The sequence below is a fragment of the Balaenoptera acutorostrata genome, chromosome 17, assembly GCF_949987535.1.
Source record: "Balaenoptera acutorostrata chromosome 17, mBalAcu1.1, whole genome shotgun sequence".
NCBI classification, from domain to species: Eukaryota; Metazoa; Chordata; class Mammalia; order Artiodactyla; family Balaenopteridae; genus Balaenoptera; species Balaenoptera acutorostrata.
The window spans coordinates 10,799,809-10,827,774 of NC_080080.1; the positions used below are offsets into that span (position 1 = coordinate 10,799,809).

Sequence of the window (27,966 nt, forward strand, 5' to 3'; positions counted from 1 at the left end):
GCAGTGTTCTTAGACCCCAGTGGCCTCATAGATGATAAAATAGTGGAGAAAGTTAAAATGAGGCTCGAGCATAAACAGTACTCATCAGAGATAACCAGTGACCAGAAGAGCAGCAGCACACGTAAGGCAAAGGTTTAACCCGCCGGTATTGTCCTTACCGTTCCACACGTTATGCTAGAACGTGCCTTTTAAATCACTGGCATAACGAGGTGCAGACGTGTGCTGTTACAGGACTGTGTTACCTCTCACCGCGGGGTGACGGTGTTCCCCATCAGGGTAGCAGTCTGCTAAGAGCGGAGAGTCCCTTTCTGTACCCTAAAAAAGACCGTGAAAAGTTACTCTGCAAGAGTTCATATCCCCTGATTGTGGTTACCAAAAAAAAATGGTGATGACCTATCAGAGAGCCTCCAGGTCACTGAGAATCTTGGAAAAGGTCTACAGGAGAGAATGACTCCAGAGTCCTAGGGGCCAGGAGGCCCCCTCACCTCCTTCTACCCCTTTCCATAAGTTTATCTCAAGGGGACGCAGAAACCCATAAAACATACTGACTCAGTGCCAAGTATATCTCTGCTGCCTTGAATAAATTCTGATTAGCTCTTTACCAAAGACCCAAAGACAAAGACCAAATTTATTTAGTGATGCAGCTGCTGAAACAAGTGCCTAGAGACTTGGCCGTAGCAACCATGGTCGGCTAAGGATAGACTGCTTACCGCCCCCCACCCCCAATCCCATAATTGGACATAGACATCCCTCTCCGCTAAAGTCAGAGCGTTTTTCCAGGCTGCTCATAGCAGGACACCAGATTCGGAGATTTGGTCTGAGCCGGTGAGACAAGAAGCACAGCCTGCCCGTGACTTTTATAAGGGATTCGAAGCGGGAGATACTTCCTGCAGGCAGCTTGGCTCACGTGCCCTCACATTTGGAAAAGTGATAATGTTTGAATGGAGTTCTCAGAAGACACAGTTGAAGATCAGCTGATGCTCTGCGCAGAGATAGTTCTCCTCTGTTTTCCTTACGTTTTCTTCATTTCGTTCTGTTGAACTGATTGAACCGTTTGCATGGAACAAGGATGTCTTGTTGTTTGGGTTGCTAGTTTCCCGTGGGGGTAAAGCAGAGGTGTCTGCTTGCAGCAGAAGTCATTTCCACACTGAGAACTTCGGGGTCGTAAGGATGATGGTTTCCGGTGAGGCAGAAACAACTGATAAAGTTTCCACTAACGAGAGGAATACAGAGGACAAAAGTAGAAGGAATTATTCTGAATCCAGCTCAGCAGTATTTTCAAAAATCTGCAGCTGCCTCATGAAAATGTAAGGAGTTTGACCTAAATTGCCATTGGGCAAAGCCCCCCTGTACTAGAGCTGGACGACTCAGCAATTCAGAATCCCGAACTCACCACCCTTAAGCCTTTGGAACATTTTGCTGCCTACGCCCTCTTCAGATGTGAAGTCCAGCGAGATGAAATCAAAGCTGTAAAATTAAGTACGCAGCAGTTTCTCACTCGTGGTCAGCAGCTCCGCCCAGCCCCCCACTTCACTGTATCTTTATTAAGACTAGATATTCTTCAGGATCACCAAGATTGGTTTGTTCTTCATCTTTAAGCTAAAATCATGTCACAGAACCTGGATTTTTTTTTTTTTTAGAGCTAGAGGGATGCTGAAAGATTGACGTGATTTGCCACCCTTTGTACAACTAAGAAAACAGAGCCCTGAAAAGGCTAAGGAACTTCCACGTCACGTGGTGCCTGAAATAGGATAGAAAATTAAAGTGGGCCTTAGGACTTGTCAACCAGATCTTCTATTGTAGTTTCTTCTTTTCCATGTTGAGGAAGAGGGTCCATCTCTGTCTTGTCTTCCTCGTGCATTTGTCTTCAGAATCCAGTGAGACAATATATGAGAAAGCATTTGGTAAAATGCAGAGCCCTGAACTACCGGGAGGGACTCCTGTCAGGACTGTTTAGGCTCTGACTCCACAGATGTCCCCAGAGTAGGGAAGAAGGTAGGAGCACCATGGTACTATGATGCCGCCCACAGAACAGGTGCTTGACAACAGTGTAGCTTGCTTTTTAAGTCATTTTAAGCTACAGAACTGCAGTTTTCTCCCATTGTAAAATGCCACACCTTTTACACAGCCGTGGCACAGACTGTACTTGACACGAGATTTTTGTGGAGGTTAGTGAGAGGGACGGGAAGCTTCCAGCTCAGCACCTGGCACCTAGTCTGTGCCCCAGGGAGGGTTCTGCTGCTGACATTTGAGCCACTGCAACTCCTCAGCTTTAAAAAAGTGTCCTTGGGGAATAGGAACCGGGGTGGAGCTGCCCAAGTCTGGTAAATCAGCAGGCTCTCTGAATGGTGAAGCCTGGCATGATGTGGGCACCTTTAGCTCAAAGGATTTGTCAAGTAAATGAACGATAAGTCTGATCTCAAGAAGCTTATTTAACTTACTTAAATGAACTAAGTTTTCAAGCTTTTAGAAGCATGAAGTGATACGCTAACTAATTTCAGTTCATTCCCATCTGTTCGTGAGATCAGTCCCCTGGACTCAGGCATTGTGTAGCACCTCTGCATATCCTGTGAATACCTGTGGGAATCCTGCAGTCCACACACGTTTTCTGTAACATGGACTTCCTGTTTCACACAGGCTCCAGCCTTGGTCTGATAAACCAGTAGGTGATCTGCACAAAAGCAGCTCAGGGCCTCGCACACCGAGGGCTCAGTGGGTGCTTGTCACGGAGAATGTTGAAGCCGGTGCTGCCCTCGCCATCCCTGTAGGTGAAGAGCTAAGCGCCCACGTTAATCCAAGAGTATAGTTCGAGAGTAACACACCCTCCAAGGCAGGTCCAGCTGTAAACCAGACCGTGCCTGTTGGGCAGCTGTGAGCCGCTGTGAATTCAAACCCCACTTCATCCTCTTCTCTCCCTGGCCCCACCTAGGAGGCTGGGGTTCCTCCCCACCAAGTGCTAACCCTGTCCCTGTCCTGGTCTCCTTTTCACATTTAACTCCTCTTGCTAAGTTTCAGGGCCTTCATCTGAAAAATAAGAATCAGGTGTCTGGCTGGCTGGGTCCCTGCTTAGAACATGAAGTAACATATGTAAAGTGACGGGCACAGCGTGAACACTCAGTGCGTAGTATGGGGGCCTGTTGGGTCCTGCTGCATGTGTTCGGTTCTGCAGGTGTCCTGGGCCCTGGCAAGGTAGCAGAGGGGGGAGCGGGGAGCTCCTGCTTGGAGGCTCGCGCTCCAGTGGGTGAGAAAGCGGTGAGCTGTGCCCTCATCGGGGCAGCAGCCGGTGGTGCTCCAGGTTTGAAGAGAGGGTGAAGGGAGTCTTCCTTTCTCTCCCCCCTCCCCCTGGAGGCAGAACTCGTCCTCACGGAGGCTGGGAATGCGCTGTCCCCGCATCCCTGGCACAGAGGGGGCGTGCTCCGTCAGTGCTTGCTGAGTGAACAAACAACAGCAGAAGCAGTGAAAGCATGTCCCAGAAGTGTGCGGCCAGAGCAAGGAGGGCACACTCATAAAACTAACCCAGATGTCCTGGGGCTGTGATAACTGGCTTGCTGACGATCCTTCTGCACCATGTTTATGCCCAAACTCAGTTGTGTAAGCATTTTATACACCATTTCTCTGACTCATTTGAGGTCTGTAGCAACAGTTAGGGCAGAGGAGGGTGGCCAGGGAGAAGACTGCCCCGGGGTCTGGGTCTGAAGGTACGAAAGTGCCCTGCTCCAGGAGTTGGGCTTGCCTAGGAGATGTTTCCCTGTGCCTGGCTTTATTCATATGCTGATGACTGTAGAGTTTCCTGGGATTTTTTTATCTCACAGGAAAGTAGCCATTTGAGTGGCTCGATTTTAAAGCTTCCCATGGACCATGGTCCTTCATTTGTGTTGAATTTTCTGGATTTTTCTGGGATTTTTTTTTGTGAGTGGGTTTTTGTTTGCATGTTTGTTTTGCCTATTTTTGTCAGTCTCTCTCAATCCTTTTTAAAGCACTGCACACATATATCACCTTGCTTTGGCCTCCTTGCTGGCCGAGAGCACGTCTGTGACTTCTGCCCTCAGCAGTGGCCACTGGCCCGGGCTCGCCAGCCCAGTCGCCCGACTGCCAGGGTGTGGAAAGGGGAGCAGAGGAAGTGCTGTTGTGCATCTTGCACGTTAAGAATGTATGAGCAGGGGGCTTCCTTGGTGGCGCAGTGGTTGAGAATCTGCCTGCTAATGCAGGGGACACGGGTTCGAGCCCTGGTCTGGGAAGATCCCACATGCCACGGAGCAGCTGGGCCCGTGAGCCACAACTACTGAGCCTGCGCGTCTGGAGCCTGTGCCCCGCAACGGGAGGGGCCGCAATAGTGAAAGGCCCGCGCACCGCGATGAAGAGCGGTCCCCACACCGCGATGAAGAGTGGCCCCCACTTGCCGCAACTAGAGAAAGCCCTCGCACGAACCGAAGACCCAACACAGCCAAAAATAAATAAATAAATAAATAAATAAAGTAGCTATAAAAAAAAAATTAAAAAAAAAAAAAAAAAAGAATGTATGAGCAGGACTTCCCTGGTGGCGCAGTGGTTGGGAATCCGCCTGCCAGTGCAGGGGACACGGGTTCGAGCCCTGGTCTGGGAAGATCCCACATGCCACGGAGCAACTAAGCCCGTGTGCCGCAACTACTGAGCCTGTGCTCTAGAGCCCGCGAGCCACAACTACTGAGCCCGTGAGCCACAACTACTGAGCCCACGTGCCACAACTACTGAAGCCCACACGCCTAGAGCCTGTGCTCTGCAACGAGAGAAGCCACTGCAATGAGAAGCCCACTCACCGCAACTAGAGAAAGCCTGCATGCAGCAACGAAGACCCAACGCAGCCAAAAATAAATAAATCAATTTTAAAAAGCAAAAAAAATCCTTTTAAAAAGAAAAAAAAGAATATATGAGTGTTAAAGAACCAACCCTGAGCCCCTTGAGTTTGGCACTTTTCTCTTAATGATCAGTGTCCTGGAAGGAGACTGAAGGACACGTGGATGGCTCCTGCGTGTCCTGTGTGCAGCGCTGCGTCTTTGGCAGTGTCCCTGCCGCGTTGGGATCCTGCCAGGCCTGCTGCCAGGCAGTGCTTTCTCCACACGCCCCCCTCCTCTGCACCGTGCCTCTGTTTCCCCACCTGAGCATGGAGATGATGATAGCTCCTTCCTACTACACACAGTTCTTCTCTAAGTAAATATTCTTGCATCTTTATCTACTTTTTTTAAATATATAAATTCATTTATTTATATTTTTTATTTATTTTTGGCCACGTTGGGTCTTCGTTGCTGTGCGCAGGCTTTCTCTAGTTGTGGCGAGGTGGGGCTACTCTTGTTTGTGGTGCGCGGGCTTCTCATTGCAGTGGCTTTTCTTGTTGCGGAGCATGGGCTCAGTAGTTGTGGCGCACGAGCTCAGTAGTTGTGGCACATGGGCTTAGTTCTGCAGCATGTGAGATCTTCCCAGACCAGGGCTTGAACCCGTGTCCCCTGCGTTGGCAGGCGGATTCGTAACCACTGCACCACCAGGGAAGTCCCTATCTACTTTTTAAGTGATAGAAACTTTCCATCCTTTCTAAGTTCTGTACTGTGAAAACCATTAGAAAATGGTAAATTTGTCATTTGTATTGTCCAGAGTTGTCTATATAACTCTGTCATTAACTTCTGTCATTAACACTTCTATTCGGCATGTTAGAATATGTATGTTATCCTTCTACAGACAGTTTTTCCGAAAACTGTCAGGATAATTTTTAAAGCTGTCTTCTGGGTCTTGTTTTAAATTTAAATTTCAAAGGTGTACTTTTATTTGGTCTCCCAGCATGGAAGACCTCTGGGTATTCTGTTTTATTAAAAACCAAAGGTATGGGCTTCCCTGGTGGCGCAGTGGTTGAGAATCTGCCTGCTAATGCAGGGGACACGGGTTCGAGCCCTGGTCTGGGAGGATCCCACATGCCGGGGAACAACTAGGCCCGTGAGCCACAACTGCTGAGCCTGCGCGTCTGGAGCCTGTGCTCCGCACCAAGAGAGGCCACGATGGTGAGAGGCCCGCGTACCGCGATGAAGAGTGGCCCCCACTTGCCGCAACTGGAGAAAGCCCTCGCACAGAAACGAAGACCCAACACAGCTAAAAATTAATTAATTAATTAAAAAAAAAAAAAAACCAAAGGTACAAGGATATTGAAGAAGACTCCTCCTGACTTACACCATGAATTATTTCCATAGACTGTGCCCAGCATGTGCCAGGTGCTGAGAGAGAGAAAGACAGTGTGGGTCTTGCTCTGAGGAGGCTTCCAGCCTGGGAAGGAGGAGAGAACGTAGCTCTGATGCAGGGTAGAGAGTATGTAGTGCCATTTAGCCTTGTGCGAGCAGAGATAGAAGCAGTTGCTCCAGGACAAAGGAGGGTTAGAGAAGGCTTCTGGATGAGCTAACACTTGGCAGATGCAGAGGAGAGGAGGGACCACTGTGAGCACCGAGGCTTCTGAGATGCACGGTGGCGTCACGCGTGTGGGCTTCCCAAGCTCTGGCCACATGGTGGCCACACGTCTGAGCTGCAGGCCTCAGTGAGGGACCTCCCTGAGCCGGTGACGGTGAGGTGCTCGAGGCAGCTCAGCTCACGTGGGGGCACTAGCGTTGAAGCCCCGGCAGAACGTCTAACTGAGTGACCAAGAGGCTGTTGGAAATACAGGCGAACCCCAGGCATGTGAACCCCCAGTAAGAGCTGCGCGGTACACCCTGCCTCCTTGTAGAAGACCTTCTAATAATTTAACCTTGGAGCTATGTATGGCAGCTTCGGAAATCTAGACCATATTTTTAAGAAAAAGAGTTAGAGGATAATTTGACATAATAGCCAGTATTAGCGGCAAATGTGGTTTAGGGTGTTTTCTCCTTATTCCCACAGGCCCTGGCAGAGTTGAGGGAAGAAAACTGGCTGCCCGAGTCCCCTCCCCACCTGTTAATCTTGCCTCCCAAACCTATCAAGTTTGTTTGATGCTGTGTTTACTATTTTTTAGTTTGTTTTGTTTTAGCTTTCTTTACCCCTCCAGAATTGCTTCTTTCCTGACCAAGCCACTGCTCAGGTTTATTTTGCAGGAAACATCCTTTTTAGGGCTTAAAGACTAGTTACTTATTTTGGAAGTCTTTTGAGCTCTTTACAGTAAAGTTAAAAAATTTTGTCTGCTTTTCTGGGGTCTGATATAGTGTTTTTCACCCTTTTTTAACTCATGCCCTACCAGCCAAGAAGATTTCATGGCATCTTCCTTTCTGTAGCTTCTATTACAGAACAATAGGTGGGTCTGTGTGTTATTTGCCATGAAAGTCGATTACAGTATTGAGTATTTCTTTTCGAACTTCGCACTATCTCTCCCTAGGTCCCCTCTCTCCCTGGTTTCTGATCTGTCACCCTAAGTGAGACGTTCTGTCTTCCTTAAGGATCGCTAGCCTTACAACAAGAGAAGTAGAAGTTTATTCATCCATTTATTCGATACTGTATTTACTAAATGCAGCTTTCTCTACACCAGGCCAGAGAACAGCCTGACCCTGGTAGAACCTGCAGCATGGTGGGGAGAGAGGCAATGAACAAGTCAGCAAAGACGGATAATTAGAGACTGTAGTAGCTGACGTCTGAAAGTAAGAAAAGGCTGTGATGGCATGAGGAAAGGAGCACTAACCCCTACATTTTTTAAATGATGATTCAGGAGGCTTGATTTTGCTTGGTTTGTGGTTACAGGACAACTCTGGTCTGATCACTCCTAAAACCACGTACACAGACAGCTTTGCCCAGAGACATAGCTCCATTGGCCATCTGTGTTTCCAGGCAGGATTTGAAACTGATTGATATGGCCTTCCAGATGCATTGCATCAGAAAGTCCCTAGATGGCGATACAGATGAAACTGCTGGGGAATCTCACCATTGTCTGTTATGTATTCTCCATTTATTTCCAAGAGGAAAATTACACTTCCTAGTACCGAGCGTTGCTGTTGCCATTCTCCTCGTGTGGCGAGCCCAGAAAATGCTGGCCTGGCTTTCAGGACGGGGCGAGCCCTCGCCATCCCCAGAGACCTGCCTCATGGTTCAGCTCCGCCCCTCATGGCTCCATACCCTTAATCACGCCCAGCCCCGCTTTCCTAGCTGCCAAATGGGGCCCGTAATACCAGACCCACATGCCTCACAGGGTTGTTATGAAAATCAAGGCCAATGGCATGTGCGAACACATTTTGAAAACTAGGAAGCACTGTACAAACACAAGGCTAAAATAACAATGCCTTTACTGTTACAAAAATGAAGCAGTTTCTGAAACTTCAGTGACTGGTGCTGTAATTCGGGATATCGGTAAGGCTTCCATCACATGTCTCAACAGTAGGACTGAGAGTAAATACTGCCGCTAGGGCCATTTAATTCTAAAGCAAACGACCATTTTACTGAGGTGAACAGTATTTACTTCCAAGACGAGACTATCTTTGAGAAATGGGGGTTTAAATCTGTGTTTGTACTGAGCAGTAATTGATCACGGGAAATAGCAAAGCTTGTTTTCCCAAGGAAGGAGGCCAGCAGTAATTAAGCTTCTCTTTTAATATGCAGAATGTAAAAAGCTCTTTTGGAGCCTTTCTGGATCACCAGGTACCTGCTATCCTGCAGTAAACATTTGGTGTGGCAGTGTTCCTAGCTTTTTTTTGTTTCTTTCCTTTTTTTCTCTTTTAATGTTTGCGGACACTGTTGTCCAGTTAAACCATAACCTGGTAACAATCATAAAGAGAGATGTGTCAAAGTGCCCAGCATATAGTGCTCGGCACGCACCAGCCACTTCAGTGTCACTTGGAATAAACAAAATTAACAGTATATATACTACTCCCATAGCGCTCATTGAAAACAAACTCCTTTTTTTCTTAAAACGTTAGTTCAAAAAGTCAACTTTTGCAGTAGTGGTGTGTGTGTGTGTGATATTAATATCATTATTGCTATCCTATCATTACCTCTGGAGAAAGTAGAATCTTTTTAAAAACCTATAGAAATCAGGGCTGCCCTGGTGACGCAGTGGTTACAAATCTGCCTGCCAATGCAGGAGACACGGGTTTGAGCCCTGGTCTGGGAAGATCCCACATGCCGTGGAGCAACTAAGCCCTTGCGCCACAACTACTGAGCCTGCGCTCTAGAGCCCGCGAGCCACAACTACTGAGCCCATGTGCCACAACTGCTGAAGCCCGCGCACCTAGAGCCCGTGCTCTGCAGCAAGAGAAGCCACTGCAATGAGAAGCCCGCGCAGCGCAACGAAGAGTAGCCCCCTCTCGCTGCAACTAGAGAAAGCCCTCACGCAGCAACGAAGACCCAACGCAGCCAAAAATAAATAAATTTAAAAAAAAAAAAATTTTTTTTAAACCTATAGAAATCAGTGCAGCTTATGTAATTTGTTCAAGCTTCCAATATAATAGGTGGTTTATGATTTCTAGAACAGTACAGAGTTGGAAGAGAAAAGGGTTTTTGGATTTCCCTTCTTTCCAAGTAACCCTTTACATTAGAGCCTTCATTATTTATAAAAGTCATTCAAAAAAAAACTTCAGGCAACGTTTGCTGACTCAAAAAAAAAAATCGCAGTGGAGAGAGAAACCCTATTCTGTGAATCCAGTGTTCATGTTTCCACGTGAGGCCCTTTGGAGGTTTAGTCGGTATTTTGCTCTTTCTCCATTGATTTTGCTGGCAGTGCTGTGTGCCTTCTTCCTCTGTAGGTTTTGCAGTGGTTCCAGGGAGTGACTGCTTTAAAATGTGTGTGTTTCATTTCCCCCATTGTACCCAAAGGATGATCTAAACCCAGCAGCATTCCATGTTGACTGACATTTTGTTCCTTAAAAGCACACACTCTTTTTAATTTTTTTTTTTACCCAGCAGTTTTTTAAAACCCTCTTTTGGGGATTACCGGCTCGATGGACTTGGCCGTCCCCCAGCTTCGTGCTCCGGTCTCTGTGTGTCACGCTCCATCTGAGGCATGGGAGTGACTGCACACAGGCTGTTCCGTCTGCGAGACCGGGATTAACCTTCCTGCACCATTCGCTTCCCTTCCAGGTCCAGCTGGCCCACCGTCAGCGCTCCCTCTAAGCGCCCAGACCTCTAGTGGCAGCTCCACCCTGTCCAAGAAGCGGCCTCCTCCCCCACCGCCCGGACACAAGAGAACCCTATCCGACCCTCCCAGCCCACTACCTCACGGGCCCCCAAACAAAGGCGCAGTTCCTTGGGGTAAGTCGTCCTCCAGTCAGGGCCCTCACTGCCTGAGCCAGGCAGCGCGCGGGGCTCGGGGGGCAGTGGGCGCTCTCAGCACAGCCAGCAGACCGACCAGACCGCCCCCACGCTGGGTGAGGGCCTGGATACATATGATTGCACAGCCTCTTCTGGCCAAGAAACGGGGGGGGAAAATACCACCACCACTTAAAAAGTGTACTAGTGATAAGGTGCTGAGCGCTTTTTGTGCCCCAGACACCCACCAGGGCCCTGGGGGTCAGGCTGGTCTCTCCCAGCCCCTGTCCCCCGCTCAGCCTCGCTGCCCTGCTTTCACCTCTGGCTCCACCGGGCTCTTTCCTTCCTGGGGCCGCCCCTCCCTGCAGCTCTGTCATGGGCTTGAAAGCCTGGCTCCCTGCCGTCCTTCTCCGCCTGCATGTCTGTCTCCTGGGCCATCCTCTCTAAGGGCGCCCCCTCCCCACTGTCTCCCTCAGGACCCCAGATCACCGCTGACAGGTATTTTATTTGTGTTCGGCTTTTTGGTCTCTCGAACATAGCTCCGTGAGAGCGGGGCCCTTGTCTGTCTTGTTCCTTTCTGTGTTCACAGAGCCTAGAATCGAGCCCAGGTTGCAGTAGGTAGTCAGTAATCAATTGAGAATAAACAAACCTGCCCAGATCAGTTGGTAGTTTACCATTTCATTGACACTGGTGGCAGATAACAAATTTCTATCCACAAGGAACACGGTTTCCGTCTTTATCTCCCTTTGTAGCTCACCAGCCTGCCACCAATTTCGCTCAAGAGCCGGGTGTCTCCCGGCGCCCACGGGGTCCTGGCCCTGCTGATTTGCATGGCTCACCTCCCCTTGCCAGTGAATCGTGTCGTGGCTTTTTTGTTTGTTTGTAACTGATAGGGAGCTCAGCTGAATGCTTTTAAAGGCCTCATCAGAAAGCCCCTAATAGGTGTTCTGGATTTAGGGAGCTTCTGGGAAAAGCCATGCTGCCCGTTTGCAGACGGGCACGCCTGTGTGTCATGTGACCCAGATGCCACAGCACGTGTGGACTGTCTGTGCTTAGCCGTTCACTCCACTGGCCTGGTGCCTGGGGTTTGGGCTTCTCCACCCTTGTGCTCGAGGAGCTCGTGGTCCAGGAGGGAGACGCGTGCGGTGCGTTCTTCACCAAATACTGCGGAAACGCTGAAGCGGGGTGTCCAGCTGCGTCGGCAGGCTTCGTGGGGAGGGGACATTTGCAGCGGGTGTTGATGAATCTGTTCCCGGTGAGACCCGCCGCGGGGAGGGTGTGCCCAGGCGCACGTCAGCACCATGCAGGTCCCTGACACTGCCCGAGGCCCCACCCCAGGGCCTTCAGGAGTCCCCAGGATTCTTCCAAAAGGACTTTGCCCCAAATAATGCTCCACTGAAGGTCACCAGTTTCCTGCAGGTTTTCATACCACAAATCACAGACTAACCTTTTTGAATTTCACTGAATTTTGATCCTGTTGTTTACTCGGGTTTTATTTCTGCATAAAGTTCATTGTGCCTCACAGACTCCATCAGTCTATAGTTAAATTTACTAAACTTCTGTTTTCTGGCTTAAGAATCATCCCTTTCTTAAGTTTCTTTCACAAGACTAAGCAGCAGGACTAGAAAAACAGCGGGTGTTCATTTGATTTGGTTTGGGTGTGGGTGGGTTTTGTTGTGGACAAGGGGCATTATTCACTAAGAGACAAGGTTACCCCTCTATGAGAGTGAGTTGGTGCCTCGGGCGGTAAGCGGCAGCCTTCAAGCTTCGGAAGCTGTGGGCCCTGAGCAGTTGGCTGCCACCTACCAGCAGCCTCAAGCGGCAAAAATCGAAATCTCTCCACGCTAAAGTGACCACCGTACACGTCACAGACAACCCCAGGCGGTAATTCTGCGGCCGTCGGGGCCGTTCTCTCTGAGTTGGTGTGTGCGCACATAGGGGAGATGTTCTTAAAGGCATCTGCAGACGTGGGACCGTAACAAGCGTCTCACCAGGCAGATTAAAGTGGCTCAGATCCCGGTCTTCATGCTTTGTGTTATATGATCACGGCGGGTTTTATCCCTACCTGTCTCCCACGGACATTGTGGTCCAGAAGCCGAAGGCAGGGGTCAGACTGTTAATTAATAAGGCACATGGGGTACCAGATTCCTAGGCAGCATTTATGGTGCCTGTAGTTTCCCGCTAGGCACCCATCTTTCCAGTGCTCTTATGTTCCCCTAAACCTCCCGTCTCCTCACAGCCCCTGAGGGGAGGGCCTTTGGACTGTCTGAGATCTGGACCGGGGCGTGGGGGGCAGACACAAGGAGGTGGAGTAGCACAGCCCCCGAGCTCGCCCCGGGCCTCACCTGCCCACCCCCTGACGTAGGACGTGCCTGCCGTGTGGAGTTGGTAGTCTCCCCAACTCCATCCTCTCCTCTAAGAGCTGAGCCTTTGCTCATAGTGTGCCCTCAACCTAGAACAGTCTGTCCATTTGTGTTCACGCTTAGTCATCCTTCAAGATCTAGTGTCCAGGGACCTGCTTCAGAGACCTTCCCCAGCCCGGCCAGCACCCCCGTGCCCCCTCTCTGCTCCTCTGGCATAGGGATTATCACACAGTGGTTCTGTTTGCCTTTCTGTCTTTCCCAGTGCAGTATGAACTCCTTACGAGGGCCCGAGCTGTTTCTGTCTCAGTGGAGCTCCGGTGTGGACCTGTGTCATACCGCCTGGATTCTAATCCACCTCTACCACCTGAGCCCTGTGGCTTTCAGCAGTTACCTTTGAATTGTTCCATACCTCAGTTTCTCTGGCTGTAAACTGGGGCTAGTGAATAGTACTCATCGAATTCTTAAGCCCAGTTCCACAGAGTAGGAAATGCAAGGGCCTTGACTTTAAGGACACTGAGATTCAGGAAGGTTCAGTCCCCTGCCCAAGTTCTCACAGCTGGTGAGTGGGGAGCCCGTGTGGCTGGGAGAGCCCATGGCCCTCGCGCTCTCCTTGCTCTGCTGAGCTCTGCACGTGACGGCTCAGTGATCGCCTTGGCTGTTCCCCTGTCGCGGCAGTTGTTTCTTTGCCTGTGAATGGAGACGGGGGAAGGTAGCCGGGCAGGTAGGCACCCTCCGCCTGGCTGTGCCGCCTCGTCTCTGGCCGCACGGAGCCCTGGTGTGTGGGGAGGCCACCCCAGGCTTTCTCCCTGCCAGGACCACAGCATCCACGGTGCCCAGGGTAGCCCAGGCATCACATTACTGCAGCCCCGCTATGGTGGCGGGTTCGGCCATCTGTCTAGGGAGACGGCAGAGGCAGGCTTTCGATCAGAAAACAACTAGGCCGGTGGGCAGAATCGGGTTTTTGCGGGGACTGTTGATTTTTGAAGTGGCATGTCGTTAAACCTCACCTTTGGAGACAAAATAAGTTGTTTATAACCTGCTTTCTAACAGAGCAACACATTTTAACACAATTCAAATTAAATTAGTAAGGAAATGAGGACAAAGGGAGCAAAGTAAGATGAAGTCCAGGAGTGTTATGTCTTCACAAAATGCATAACACAAGGTCACATACAGCAGCTGGAAGCAGACCACAGATTTGACACGGAGGTTCTTAGAGGTGAGAGCAAAGAAAACAATGCAGCCAGTTACCCAGTTCATGGCGGCCATAAGATTAAGCCTTTTCTCACACTTGAGATTCTTGCAGTGACTACGTGAGATCAGCTTCCCCTGGGAGCTCCGTCCTTTGTCAGGTATTCAGAGAAGTGTTTACGGGGCCCATCCTGGGAAACCATATAGTGCTCCGAACAAACTTTCCGGAAGCCTGAGTTCTGATCCGTGTTCCACCAATACCTGGCTAAGGGACCTCTGGGAATCACTTGCATTCCTTATCTTTGGCCACTGGGATTTAAGTTCTATACACTTCTCTTTTTTTTAACGGAGAGTAGATAATGGACGAAAAACTATACCACAAGATGATTCCCTTCTCATATTTCAAGGCCAGAACTTCCAGGTACGATGGGTCAATATTTGAAATGTTTGATCCAAGTCCCCCACATCTACTTATTAGAAGTAGTATTGGCTTGTAAAAGAGCCTTTGGGTAGAAACTTCCTGATTCTTTCTTTTTCTTGGATTTCCCAATATATTCTCAAGTCACCTCCCCCCACCACTCCGACCCCATTTTACGTGCAGTTCTAGAAATAACAATGGCTGCCACCACGTATAGATTATTCGCCACGTACCAGCTGCTGTACACTTGTTCATACGTTACTGTATTAAGCCATCGCAACTGTCCTGTGAGATAGGGACTGTCATGGTCCCTGGTTTACTGATGAGGAAATTGAACCACAGAGGTCAAGTGACTTGTCCGATAACTTCAGAGCCTGGATTTAAACCTATTTCTGACTCCGAGGTTCGTATAATTACCCACTCTTCCAGAAGACCCCTGGAGCCTGTGTGCCAGGCACTGCTGGGCAGTGCCCTCCACTCGTTCCACTCTCCTGGCCCACAGCTTCTGAGCTACAGTAAGTGACCTGGAGTCTTGGCCACAGCTTTTTAAATTGTCTGCCCACCGTCCGTCTCCAGCCCTCTCCTCACACATCTGTGTGTGTACCACAGTCACTTCCCGAGTTGCACGGAGGGAGGAAAAAAGGATTGAGCTGTTTCCATGCTTCTGCTTCTCCCTCTGGTGCTATCCTATTTTTGGAAATTTTTCGAAGCCACGCTTCTCTGCCCAGGCACAGCAGGTGGCCTTTGCCTGGCTCTGAGGAAGACAGGATTCCTGTCCGCCAGACCACAGGTGCCTCCCCACCCAGGTGCGCAGGAAACCAGGCTGTGGGTGGAGGGGTGGAGGAGTCCACTCTGGGGGCCTTGTCTTTATTCCGCAGCACCCAGTGACTGCTCTGTGCGGACACTGGGCTCCAGTGGGGCTGCAGGGACGGACAAGGCAGAGCCCCTGTCCGTGAAATGCTCACTCGGTGAGGAAATAAATCATCTGCATTTTTGTTACATCTCATCAGGGAGCTCAAAACGGCCATCTCCGTTGGTGTCATGCCCCCTGTGGTCCAGCACCGTGAACTACACTCCATGGTTTCTCTCTCATGATATGCTCGTGCCCATCTAGTGAAGTAGGTACTGTTATTCCTGTTTTAAAGATGAGGGAACTGAGGCTCAGTAGAAAAAGCAGTGTCATCAAAACTCACACCCGCTGGTCGGTGGTACAACTGGAATTCAAAACCAGGCTTGTCTGGCTCCAAAACCTGCACCCTGAGCATCCTCTGTGATGAATGGTTGTAGGCTTACCGGGGGGTGTGGAGAGACTGAGTCTGGCTTGGGAAGAATTCTCAGAAATTGACTTTGGAGAGACTCTTTGAAGGTTACAAAGGAATTTACCCCAAGTGGGAGGGGATAGGTGTTGCAGGGAGAAGGAACAGAGGGGGCAAAGTTACAGAGGCGTAAAAACACACAGTGTCTTTGGAGCGTGGCCAGAGGGGAGGGTTAAATGAGGACACTGGACATAGGAGCTGTGGCTGTCGGGCCGCAGCCCCTGACGTGATGGCTTGTCTGTGTGACAGAGTGGGCGGCCCCGGGCAGAGCCGGGGGCTCTTGCAGCCTTTATGGTCTCGTATTCAGTCTCACGCCTAATAGGGTTAAGAATCACTGGTTTGGGGTGTTTCCCACCTGGAACAGAAATGAGCAGATGCAACAGCTTATTCCCCTAATATAGAAATTTCTTTGACATTTTGATTGTTAGGGCCCATTTAAATCTGAAAGTGTGAGATTTGAGCACCTTGCTGAAGAGAAATGCCTGCCTTAAAGGAAGTCTCAGCTCGAAGGATGTCGTGAGAGGCTGCCAAAGAAGTCCTTCATTGTTAAGTTACAGACTCGTGGAAATATACGGATGGTTAGGAGGGGTGTCTTAGTAAAATAAATCTATATTTCAAAGTCTTTGGCCCTGGTAGCACCAGTTGAGCTTGTTTCTTCTCGTACATGTGTCCTGAAGTTAAAGTCCTGTCCGGAAGCGCCCGCCTTAGCGCTCTCCCAGCTGCTGCCTGTCCTGTAGGTTCGTGGGACTGGGATTGGAGGGGCGAGTGTGGTGGTTGAACGCAGGCCCCGGAGGGGCGCTGCCTGGCTTTATATCCCAGCCCTGGCCCTTACCCGCTGCTTGACCTTGACCCTTGCTTTACTTCTTTGTTTCTTCTTACACAATATAAGTGCCTTCCATTTTATATCTCATAGACTAGGGGGTACCTAGCACAGTACCTCACTCATAGTAAGTGCTCAATACACAGTAGTTGCTATTACCAATGTTGCTATTGGTGCGTCACGATGGGTAATGGAAAGCGCGTGCATTTGTGTACAGGACCGCTAGGTACATCGTGCGACCGTGTGACCTGTGGCCGTTGGGTCACTTAACCCTGTCTCCTCATCTTTAAAATGAGGACGGGGCCGGCTCCCCCTGCCGGGAGGAGGGAGAGCGTGGGCGCCTCTGCACAGTGAGCATGAGTGCGGGTGCTCGCTCGGCCCGCCCCCTCCACCTCCCCCCTTCAGCCAGCCCGTCAGTGCCACCCGGGAGGCACTGCGGGCATCCAGGCAGGGGCGGGGGCGCTGCAGAAAGAGGAGCACTTGGGGTGTCCAGGGCAGTCGCTGGAAGGGCGAGCAGGCGAGGAGAGGGAACAGCACCCCAGAGATGGCCGTGCCCTGCAGGTTCCTGGGGCCCCTCCTGGGTGCCTGGCGCTTGGGCTCCTCCCAGTGCGGAACGGGTCGCAGAAGAGCCCACTTTGATTCTGGCCAGTCTCTCTGTCTCTCCTCGACAAGCCCGTGGATTTGGTCTTGCTGCTCCCCCGTTGAAGGTGTTTCACTGTTCAAGGTCCGTGTCCCCAAGAAAGGACTTTCCCTGCCCCTCTGACCAGTTCACTTTATTTATTTATTTATTTTTAATAAATTTTTTAACTTTATTTATTTTTGGCTGCGTTGGGTCTTCGTTGCTGCGCGCAGGCTTTCTCTAGTTGCAACAAGCGGGGGCTACTCTTCCTTGCGGTGTGCGTGCTTCTCATTGCGGTGGCTTCTCTTGTTGCGGAGCACGGGCTCTAGGCGCACAGGCTTCAGTAGTTGTGGCTTGCGGGCTCTAGAGCGCAGGCTCAGTAGCTGTGGCACACGGGCTTAGTTGTTTCGCGGCATGTGGGATCTTCCCAGACCAGGGCTCGAACCCGTGTCCTCTGCATTGGCAGGCGGATTCTCAACCACTGCGCCACCAGGGAAGCCCATGACCAGTTCACTTTAGATGCTATTTCCTTCTCCTCGTTTCACAGCACCCAGCCCTGTCAGCATCCGTCTCACCCCATGTTATCAGTATCGGTCGTGCCTGTGCCCCTCACAGGTGGGATGACATACTCTGAAAGAGCAGTGAGGTTTAAGTTGCCTTTGTGCCTCCTGCTCCATGTTCATGCCTTGCACATAGCAGATGCTTAATAAACAGTCATGTTTGAACGAATGATTAGTAAATAAGTGACTGAGGGCCTTGCCCAGCAGATGGCCAGTCACCACCACCCTGCTGAATAATGGTGTGTACACACACACACACACACACACACGCACACCCAGTGGTTCCCAGTGGTGGTCCCCTGGCGTGGGAACCTGTGGTGAACTTGAAGCCTTACTCTGCTTCCCCTAGCCACCAAGCTAAGGACAAGATCCTGAGCCTACGGGACATCCCCCAAGTCCTGTGACCTTGGAGGCCTTGCCAGGGAGCAGACCACTCATCTTTTTTAAACATTTAATAGGAACAAAAACATTGTCAAGACCCAAACCGGTTTGTTGTAATGTCAGAAACGTGTACTGTTCTAGCTTGACGCTTTTGACTTCCTTTCTGGACCCTGAGGGTGGCCTGCCTGCCTATTCCTATGTCCCCACATTCCATTTCCTGTTGGAAAATGTGGCTTTTCACATTTGATCTTCCCCCTAGGTAACGACGTGGGTCCGTCATCATCAAGCAAGACCGCTAACAAGTTCGAGGGCCTGTCCCAGCAGTCGAGGTGAGCCATCTCCGCACGTGCTCGCTTGGCAGGCCCACAGTCGCCGTGGGCAGAGTTACAGAACTGGGTTTTAGGGGCCATCTGCTCAAGGGGTGGCCTGCCAGCTGGCGCTGATCGTGCTGAGAGCCTGAGTACTTCCCCTCGGTTTGCAAACGCCCCTTGGCAGACAGTTCTCGAGGCCGGGCAGGGTCTGCAGACCTTGTTTTAGGGGAGCACCGCTCTCCACATCCAGGTTCCTGGCGTGAATGGACCCCCCCCCTCCCCGAGGATCGCAGAGTCTGCCAGAATGAGTTCTTATTTTCAATTTTTTAAATGAGTCATTTTGTTTTGTTACTTTCCCTCTTGGCTCCATTTTACAGACTTGGGAATAAAAAGATAAATCTCAGGGAAATCCAATAGCCTAGAGATTTTCAAACATAAAAATATGACTCTTTCCCAATTCCCTGTCTGTAAGACTTTTTGAAGCTAGGCTAAAAGGGGGGCGCGGTGTCCCTTTCTCCCTCCGCCACTGAAATGAGGTACTTTGGAAGGTCTTCTGTGGGCAGCATCTACCCAGTCCCAGCACAGAGGGTTTTCTCGAGAAGTGTGACCCAGGTAAGGACACAAGGAGCTGCTTCCCAGAGCTTGTCAGAGCTAAAAAATGGAAGTCCTCATTTCTTTTAACGCCACTGTTTCGTTTAGTCTTTATGACCCTGTGAGGCAGCCCGGTCACTGCTGCCTTCAGTTTTATATGAGGACACGGACCCCAGGAGTTCAAGTGGTAGCAGATGCAGAGCTGGACTTACCCCGGGGGTTCTCAGACGCCACGTTCCACAGCCTCCCCTTCCTCTCGCCATGCCTGCCCCTCCACTCAGCCCTTCCCCACCTTGCCCTGGGGGGCTCTAAACCGCAGGACAGGTGGTCTCCTTCCAGAGGAAGGAGAGTCTGACGCAGAGAAAGTGCCCACAAAATGTTTTTTACATGGAATCAAGCCCCCCACATGTACACGCACACGTATATACATGTACGCGCACACATATATACATGTACGTGCACACACATGTATGTGCATGCACATATGTGTACACATGTACACGTACGCTCGCATGCACACACATGTATATACATGTACACACACGTGCACACAGCCCCACCAGCAGCATAGGAAGAAGCCTGGGTCCACGCACACACAGTGTCGACCCCAGGTCTCCCATGTGAGGCATTTCCGAGCCTCTGGCTTGGCCTCAGTACGCTGGTCAGGAAACCATTGAACTTACGTCCGTGATGGGCAGGTGTGCGTCCCTGCGAAGATGCTGAGGCCGAAACACACACTCCAGCAATGTTCAGAGCAAAGCCCTCGCGCGTTTACTCTTTCCAGTGTGGCTTCATCTCAACAACCTGATCCTCTAGTAACCCAGAGACCTTAGGATTTCAAAGGAGCCGAGGAAGGAGCAGTTAAGATCAAGGGTGATTTGTCGGCCAGGATGGAAGACGCTTGCATTTCATCTTTTTTATTGGACTCTTGTTTTCTTTTTGGTTGGTTTGCCTTTTCCTGTCCTTTTAAATGCAGTTAGGCTAGAAAGAAGGGGGGAAAGCCAGTTCTTAGGCCACCAGAGGACAGAAAAGGATAAATGAGGTAATAAAAGGGGCTCTTGGCAGATACAAGTCCAGCACTTGGATGCTATTGCTGTTTGGGTCTGCAGTGCTCCCGGTGTCCTCTGGGAATAGATAGAGCCTCTTGTTAAAGGAAAAGAGTGCGTTGCAACTGAGAGATGCCACCTGCAGCGCTGGCATTTCGGTGGTGGCAGGGGTGTGAGGAGTCACATGATGTCAAACAACACAGGGCGGCTTCTGTGCCAGGGGCCTGCTTCCCCGGGCTTTCTTCCTCTGCTCGTTTACAAGTCGCCCAAAAGGAGGAAAAGCTCAGGGAAAGTCTGGAGGCCTGAGACCCAAGCTGTTTGCTCTGGTGCAGAGAGAGACAACATAAGGGCCCTGGAGTCAAACAGCTGGGTCTGAATATCCAGCTCCACCACCGACCAGCCTCGGGACCTTCTGCCGGTCACTGAAGCTGCACAGGCTCCCGTTTCCTCTTGTGAAAACGGAGGGGACAAGAGTTATGTTTTGGGGTCGCGTGAGTTGAGTTACTTCTGTGCAGTGCACTGGGGGCACGACCTGCAGTATGCCAGGCGCTTTCATAAACGCTGTTACCTCTGGGGAAAGGTTTCAAGAAGAGGAGGAATTAGGCTCTATCATTCAGAGGGTTGGTTGTTTCGTGACTTTCCCTCTTGACTCCATTTTGCAGACTTGGGAATAAGAAGATAATCCTCAGGGAAATCCAGGCAAACTTTGAATTAGGGAAAGTAAGCTATAATCTTTTGTTAGAGAAATTATGAAAGACTTTTTAGATAATTCTGTAAACTCCTGTGACTTCCTTGAGTAATATATATCACTGTTGATTTTATAGCACTTTGAGATCCTAAATGATTCTTATTTATTCATTAGCACCGGTTCTGCAAAGACTGCCCTTGGCCCAAGAGTTCTTCCTAAACTACCTCAGAAAGGTAAGATTTATCTTTTTCATATTTGCATGTAATTAGAGTGTCACTGTACTCTCCAAGGGGACAGGGGCGTCTGTCTCTTTTGTTCCCTGCTCTATCTCAGATGCCTAGAGCAGTAGCTGGTACGTAGTAGGTGGGTATTTAATATTTGTTCAATGAAGAAAAATATTTATAGGCTCAAATTTTGTGATTAGCAAAACACCAAACCCTTCCTTAAAGAACACCGTGCTTTTTCAGAAGACACATCATTAGTATCCCCAGGTGCCATTTCTTCTCTTGCAAACATGATCAGAGAGACCTAGGAACCAGTACTAGCTCTGCCACTTACTAGCTGTGTGGCCTGGGCGGGGGGCCTCCGAAGCTTCACTAAGCCTCAGATGCCTCACCTGTCAGTGGGGCCAGGACACCTGCTTCACCAGGTTTTGTAAGGACGAAATGAGGTGTTGCTTCAGAAAGGCTGGATTTTGCTGGCCGGCATCCCCATGTGGTCATTTAACATGTTCCTCTGTCCTCTGTATTTCCTAGCAATTGAAAGTTGGATCAAGAGACCCGGTCAGATACAAGTTCAGGCTTTGCACAACTCCTTCCTGGGTTGTGCTGCGTTCTTCAGTTGAGAGGGACGTGTCATCTGATCGTCTCTCTTTGAGTGAAGCTCCCAGCTGCTGATGCTCAAAGCCAAGATCCATTCACGTGTCCTCTGTTAAGACCACTCCACAAGGCCGTCGGCGGGTGGTCAAGCTCAGCCCACCTGCGTGCAGCCTTTGGCCCGGCTGGTTACTCTCTCTGCGCTTGGCCTATGGACACCGTCCTGTTCTTAGGGCACTGACAGTCCCTGCTCCCCTCCTGTGCTGGGCCCTCCTCGTGTCCTCAGCCTCCAGAGGTTGGCTCGGCCATGGTCGCTTCTCTTGTGAATATGCCCTCATTCCCTGGGGAACCCACCCTGGCATCTCCACATTTTCCACCCAGCGCAAGAATCCCTCTATAATCTAAACTCACACACACCCGCCTCTGTAATATCTCTGCTCTATCACATGTCTCATAGGCTGCTCAGCTTAAGATTTTGAATACACTTCTGACCCCACCCCCCAGACTTATTTTTCCCACAGTGTCCCTATCTCTTACAGGCGATATTGTCCAGGTCCAAGTGTTTGGGCCTTAAAACCTAAGAAGGAAGCTCAGCTCCTTCCATCTTGCCGTGCCCCACATCCAGCGTTTCCACACGTACTGTTGGTTCTCCCTTCGATGTGTCCTAACATCCAGGCACTTCTTCCCATGTCCCCCACTCTCACCGCGGTCCACGGGACCATCATCTCTTGTCTGGACTCTTGCAGCCTCCTACCTGGTCTGCCTGCCTCTGCCCTGGCCCTGCAGTCTTTCCTCAACAGAAGAGCCAGGGCGATCCATGTTAAATCAGTCACTCCTGTCCCATCCATCCAGTGGTTCCCTGTCTCACCCAAAAAAAAGGCAGAGTCCCCGGATGTGTTTCGGAGCCTCCTGAGCTGGAGACAGAGGGCGTCTGTGACGTCGAGAGGGACGGGGCTGCAGCTCCTTCTCCTGCCTGCCCCCCTCCCCCCGAGCACCTGCCACCAGCTGGCACTTTCACATGGACTCTCCTGGCCACATCTCACTCTTTCTCCCTCCCAAACATCACCCATTTTTGAAACCCTTCGGGCGCCTTTTAAAAGGCTTAATTAAAGCCTTCTCAACTGGGGACAGACTGCTGCACAGAGCCATTTGTTTAAGGAGTTTTAAAAGGCAATAGTATAGAAACCTCAGGGGATCTTTCAACCTGAACAGAGTCACCATAGTTCTGCACTGTGATACAGCTACCTGGTCCCTTACATCCTTCCACAGTTGTCATCATAATGAAACTACAGTTTTGCATCCTGGGTTTTTCCACTTAGCATTTCGACGTACGTATTTTTTCAGGTGTCCGCGAGCTCTTCGTGAATGTCGTTAGGCTTGCGCTCTCCACTGAGTGGGTGCCGTCCTCTGCCCGGCACTCCCTTTGGGGGAAACGTGGGCTTGGGAGCGTGCGAGCTCTTTCCTCCCCTTCCTTCTCCTCCTCCTCCTCCTCCTCCTCCTCCTGTTACGTCCTTTGAGTCCTTTCTCAGGAACGAACCATATTTGCTTGTCTGTCCATCAGAGTTAAGAATGCAGTTCAGAAAGGACTTTTAATTAGAGAGGGGGAAAACCCAAAATCAGCTTGGAAATAAAATAGCCAGAGATTGGGCAGGCTTCCTTGGAAGAGAAACTGTCTCTTTCTTATTTATTTGTATTATAAAAGTAATATATATTCATCCCAGAAGATTTTAAAAATACAGATAGGCATAAAGAAGAAAATACAAACCACCTGAAGTCTCACCACCAGGATAAACAGTTTGATCTATCCTTTCAGTCTTTTTCCTATGCTTTTTTTTACGTCGCTATGTAAGCTTATTTTTATCACATAATAAATCAAGAACCCTTTCCATGACATAAATTACACTCTTACTGGCTGCATAGTACTCCATTGTCTGATACCAGGACATATTAAGCAGTCTGTCCTATTCCACATTTACCCGGTTCACAGTTTTTTCACTATAAACAGTGCCATGCTGAACACCTCAACACAGGCATGTCAGTGCCTGTCTTTGATCCCTTTTTAGGGATCCCCCAGCTTCTCCCCCAGCACTGCCTCAGGGAATCCCCCAGCTTCTCCCCCAGCACTGCCTCAGACTGTTGTTTACCACAGTATCTGACTTCCAAGAGAGGAATCTGATGGGCCTGCTGTCAGTTTCTGAGCCGAGCCACATCGGCTGAAGCTCATGGGCCAGCCTGGGAGCAGGGTGTCCTTGAACTTGATTTCCTTAGGAAGGGACGTGGCTGGGCAGGCTGCAGGCAGAAACAGCTGCAGTACAGCTTGTGACAGTTTACAATACTGGGGTTTGTCTTTCTTTTTTAAAAAATAAAATTTTAAGAATATCTTTCTGAATTTTATATTTCTAGAATAAAATTTGGCTAGTTTGGCTCACTCAGTGTGGCTTAGTCAGCTGTGTCCTCATTGAGCACATACTATGTGCTTGGTGAATCCTGGCCTCAAGGAACCTTGTCTAGCAGTAATGATGATATTCTGATATACCTAGAGCCTGCCAGGTGCTGTTGGCAAATTCTTTACGTATGTCAACTCATGTTTTAGAGATGAGGAAGGTGAGGCACAGAGAGGTCATGTAATTTGCTCACGGTCACACAGCTAGTAAGTAAGTGGTGAAGCCTGATTTGGAGACGTGTCCTTAGTGTCCTAAGTTCTACTGGATAGAGCTGTGCAAAGGTTTCAACAGACTACAGAATTTCCAAGCCACGGAGTACCACGCAGCCATTAAAGAGAAGGAAGAGGAACTGACTTAGAAATTCTCCCAAACATATTAAATGGGGAAAAAACAAAGTTGCAAACAGTGTATGTATTGTAATGCCATTTATGGGTTTTAAAAAGTAATCCATACACCCATGTATGTGCACCACTCAAATGGAACAGAGGTTACCTCAGAGGGGTGGTGCGTGGGCGTGGTGAGGGAGGAACCTTTTTCCTCTTACATAGCGCATGAATCATATAAAATGTGGGGAATTAATAATATTGTACATTATGATACTGCTGTAGAACGGAATAGGCTGCAACATTAAGAATATATGCTCACTGGGCTTCCCTGGTGGTCCAGTGGATAAGACTCTGCACTTCCAATGCAGCAGACCCGGGTTCCACCCCTGATCAGGGAACTAGATCCCCCACGTCGCAACTAAGAGTCCACATGCCACGACTAAAGATCCCGCATGCTGCAACTAAGACCCGGTGCAGCCAAATACATAAATAAATAAATATTTTAGCTATATATATGCTACTAATAAAGAATTTTTATTAACACAGGATATACTCTTGCTAAAACAGTATATAGATAAAAGCAGATAAATGTCTTATCTATGAAGAATACATAGAAAAGTCCACAAGGAAATTACATCAAAGTATTTTAAATGGCTACCTTTAGGCAGGAGGCTTATGGAAAACTTTTCCTTTAGCTCTATACTTTTCAGTTTTCTGTAATCTGTATTATGTTTATAGTGGTGGGGTTTTTTTATTATTATTATTCTGGATTAGTTTGGATGTCCTGTTCATAAACTGAAGCATAAAATCACCCATTGTAAGGTGGATGCCTCCAGGCTTCCGACTTCCACCTTCTTCAAAGCAGGCCACCCGTGCACCTGCATCCAGAGCACTCCCTCGGGGTTGGTTCTCCTCCATGTGACCGTGACAGAGGAAGGCAGTGCTGATCCCCTCGCGTCCCCGTCCAGTGACCCCCCTCTCTGTGTTGTTTCCCACAGTGGCACTAAGGAAAACAGAGACCAGCCATCATCTCTCCCTCGACAAAGCCAACATCCCGCCCGAACTCTTCCAGAAGTCATCACAGTTAGCAGATTTACCGCAGAAGCCGCCACCCGGAGACCTGCCCCCGAAGCCCACGGAACTGGCTCCCAAACCCCCAATCGGAGACTTGCCACCTAAGCCGGGAGACCTGCCGCCCAAGCCGCAGCTCGCAGACTTGCCTCCCAAGCCGCAGGTGAAGGACCTGCCGCCCAAGCCGCAGCTGGGAGACCTGCTGGTGAAACCCCAGGCGGCAGACGCCTCTCCCAAGGCCCAGCCGCCCCCAGATCTCGTCCCCAAGTCACACCTGGCCGATCTCTCCCCAAATATCCCGAAGCAGGCGTCCGAGGACTCCAACGACCTCACGCCCACCCTGCCGGAGACGCCCGTGCCGCTGCCCAGGAAGATCAACACGGTGGGTGGGCGCCCGTCTCACCCGGCCGGCCCAGCACGGGCATCCTGGGGGCGTGGAGCCTGGGGGTCGGGACCGGGCTGTGGACTCCGCAGACAGACCTCAGGACCTGCGTTCCCTGTGACCACGGGGGCTTGGCCACTTAATTACGTGCCCTGAGCCTAGGTTTCCTTATATGCAGATCAGAGCTAGGACAGTGCCCGAGTTCATGGGTGATGAAACGCAGTGACAGATGAGCAGCGCCCAGTAACACTCAGCACGTGGTCGCTCTTGCCTCGGATCCTTGAGGAGGAGACCTTTCCTTTCCCAAGGTCACAGGAAAGCGGTCTTCCTCTCAGGGTCCCGAGCACCTCGCTCCTCTGCTTCTCACGGCATCTTCCTGGAGGAATTGGGCGCAAAGCCCCGAAAGACTTGCACCAACACAGAATTTGGTTTGAAGTCTCCCATTCCATCATTGTGCTGAAATGCTTTCTGCTCTATGATATAGCCATTTTACTTTAATGTAAACATGCTTTTCACCCCCGCTGCCCGCCCCAAAATGTTTTTTTGGAAAAACGGAGCTCTGGGAAGATGCACGTGTGCTGTCTGTCCTGCCCGTGGCCGCACCCTCACAGGGTCACGAGCACCCGGGTTAAGGAGCACAGTTAGTGGGGGACTAAAAGCCTCTACTCACATCTTACTATAAAAAACCAACGTTGCAATAAAAGTGTGTCCCTTCGGTACTAAAGGAAAAGTGAGACGAGTAAAATCCATCCTCCCCTGGGTGGGAGACCATACACACGTTCATCAGTGGGTGCTTGCTCTTCTCCAGGGCACCACGCACGGCCTTGACGTGCGCATAATTCCAGTTCGTGCTGCTGCACGCTTTACTGTTCATCTCGTGTAGCCCTCCCTGTCATAAGGGGCCACACACAGCTTGCTCACGGAGTCAGAGCTGAGAAGACTTAAGATCTCTACTGGCCACAGCTCCGCCGGCCTCTCAGACCCCACCAGCTCCAGCACAGCCTGGGGAGAGAGCTGCAGAAGCCAGCGGGTCGTCAGGGTGACTGACCGAGGGAGAAACCAGCAGACAGAGAGGAAAAGCGCTTGACCCAAAACTTTTAGAGACACAGCTTGCTTTTTTTCTTCCTAGTTATTTAATAAGCTGGGCACCAGAAACATCCTTTAGAAGGTCATTTCCCTATTTCCATCTTCCTGTTTGCAAAGAACTGGAAATCCAACAAATAAAAGCCCGAGTCAAAATGGGTCAGAAGCTAAAACGTTTTGGGGAACTGCCTGGCGTCCTCCCCGCCCCAGGCTGCTCTGCCCTGCCCTGTTTAACCAGCGTGTGCTGACTCAGTGCTTTGCACGAGGGGCTGAGAAATGTGTTTATGCCGCACGTTCCGTGTGCAGAAGCTGCACGTCCTGCTTTACAGCATGTTTCCCCAAACCATTTTTAGACTCTGCTGTCATCTCTGCAAGCCGCCATGGGGTGGGGAAGGGCAGAGCGCTTTGCAGTTTTGGGTGAAGCTGGATTTTGGTCCCTGCCCATGATGTTTGCTGTCCGATGGAAGTCATCGGTGCTGCCTGCTCGCTCACACTGGGCTCTGCCCTGCTGCTCGGGGCGGAGGGGCTGTCGTGTCTGGAGGGCACCCAAGCCTCGGGGCGCCTGCCCACAAGCCTCCCCCCTTTCATCGAGGAGAAACTGAGGCTTAGGGAGGTTAACTCACTCGCCCAAGGTCAGTGTGTCTTTCTTTCCCTTCGGTCTGTCCTGTGAGCTAAAACCCTGTTTCTTTCTTGAAGGGGAAAAGTAAGGTGAGGCGAGTGAAGACCATCTATGACTGCCAGGCAGACAATGACGACGAGCTGACCTTCCTGGAGGGCGAGGTGATCGTGGTCACCGGGGAGGAGGACCAGGAGTGGTGGGTACGTACCAGTCGTGAGGACAAGAGCGCCCCGGGGCCTGCCAGGCCTGCCTCTTAACCGGCGGCCAGAGCTTTGAAACCGGGTCAGGAGAATTCACCTTCGCACATGCTTTAGCCTTATCACACCACAACCTGTAAGCTCTAGATGTTTTCTGGTTTTCCAGCCAAGCTCTGCTCAGACCCTGCCCTTCACCACCGTGCATCCTCCTTCCCGAGTTCCATCCTTCATCCCGCCTGCCGTTCTCTTTCTGTCAAGTGGGGCATGATCCCTGCTTCACGTGACTTTAGAAGATTAAATGAGAATATCTAGGACAACTCCTTTTCCGTGAAAACCTGCAGCCCAGGTGTCAGGAAGGAGAGGCATCCCTGTCCTCCCGCCGTGGCCCTTGAGAGTGCCCCGGTTCTCGGTGGCTGCAGGGGCGGCTGACATGTCCACAGCTGTCTAGGTTGCGGCCGGAGGGAGCCTCCAGTGGGCCCTGCCAGGCAGAGGTGCAGCGGGCAGAAGCCTCCTATG

At 50.4% G+C, this 27,966-nt stretch overlaps 1 protein-coding gene across 4 annotated transcripts in view; it reads left to right on the forward strand.

The window, feature by feature from the left end:
* Positions 1-27,966, forward strand: part of ASAP1 (ArfGAP with SH3 domain, ankyrin repeat and PH domain 1) — a 355,141-nt gene that overhangs the window by 322,847 nt on the left and 4,328 nt on the right. For 3 of the 4 annotated variants that reach the window (XM_057531791.1, XM_057531793.1, XM_057531794.1), the window contains 5 exons: positions 10,045-10,215; positions 18,137-18,206; positions 20,688-20,746; positions 25,097-25,551; positions 27,331-27,453. In XM_057531791.1, coding sequence (XP_057387774.1) covers positions 10,045-10,215; positions 18,137-18,206; positions 20,688-20,746; positions 25,097-25,551; positions 27,331-27,453 — 878 coding nt within the window. The remainder of the gene's footprint in view (positions 1-10,044; positions 10,216-18,136; positions 18,207-20,687; positions 20,747-25,096; positions 25,552-27,330; positions 27,454-27,966) is intronic. The other variant, XM_057531792.1, reaches the window with a different exon arrangement.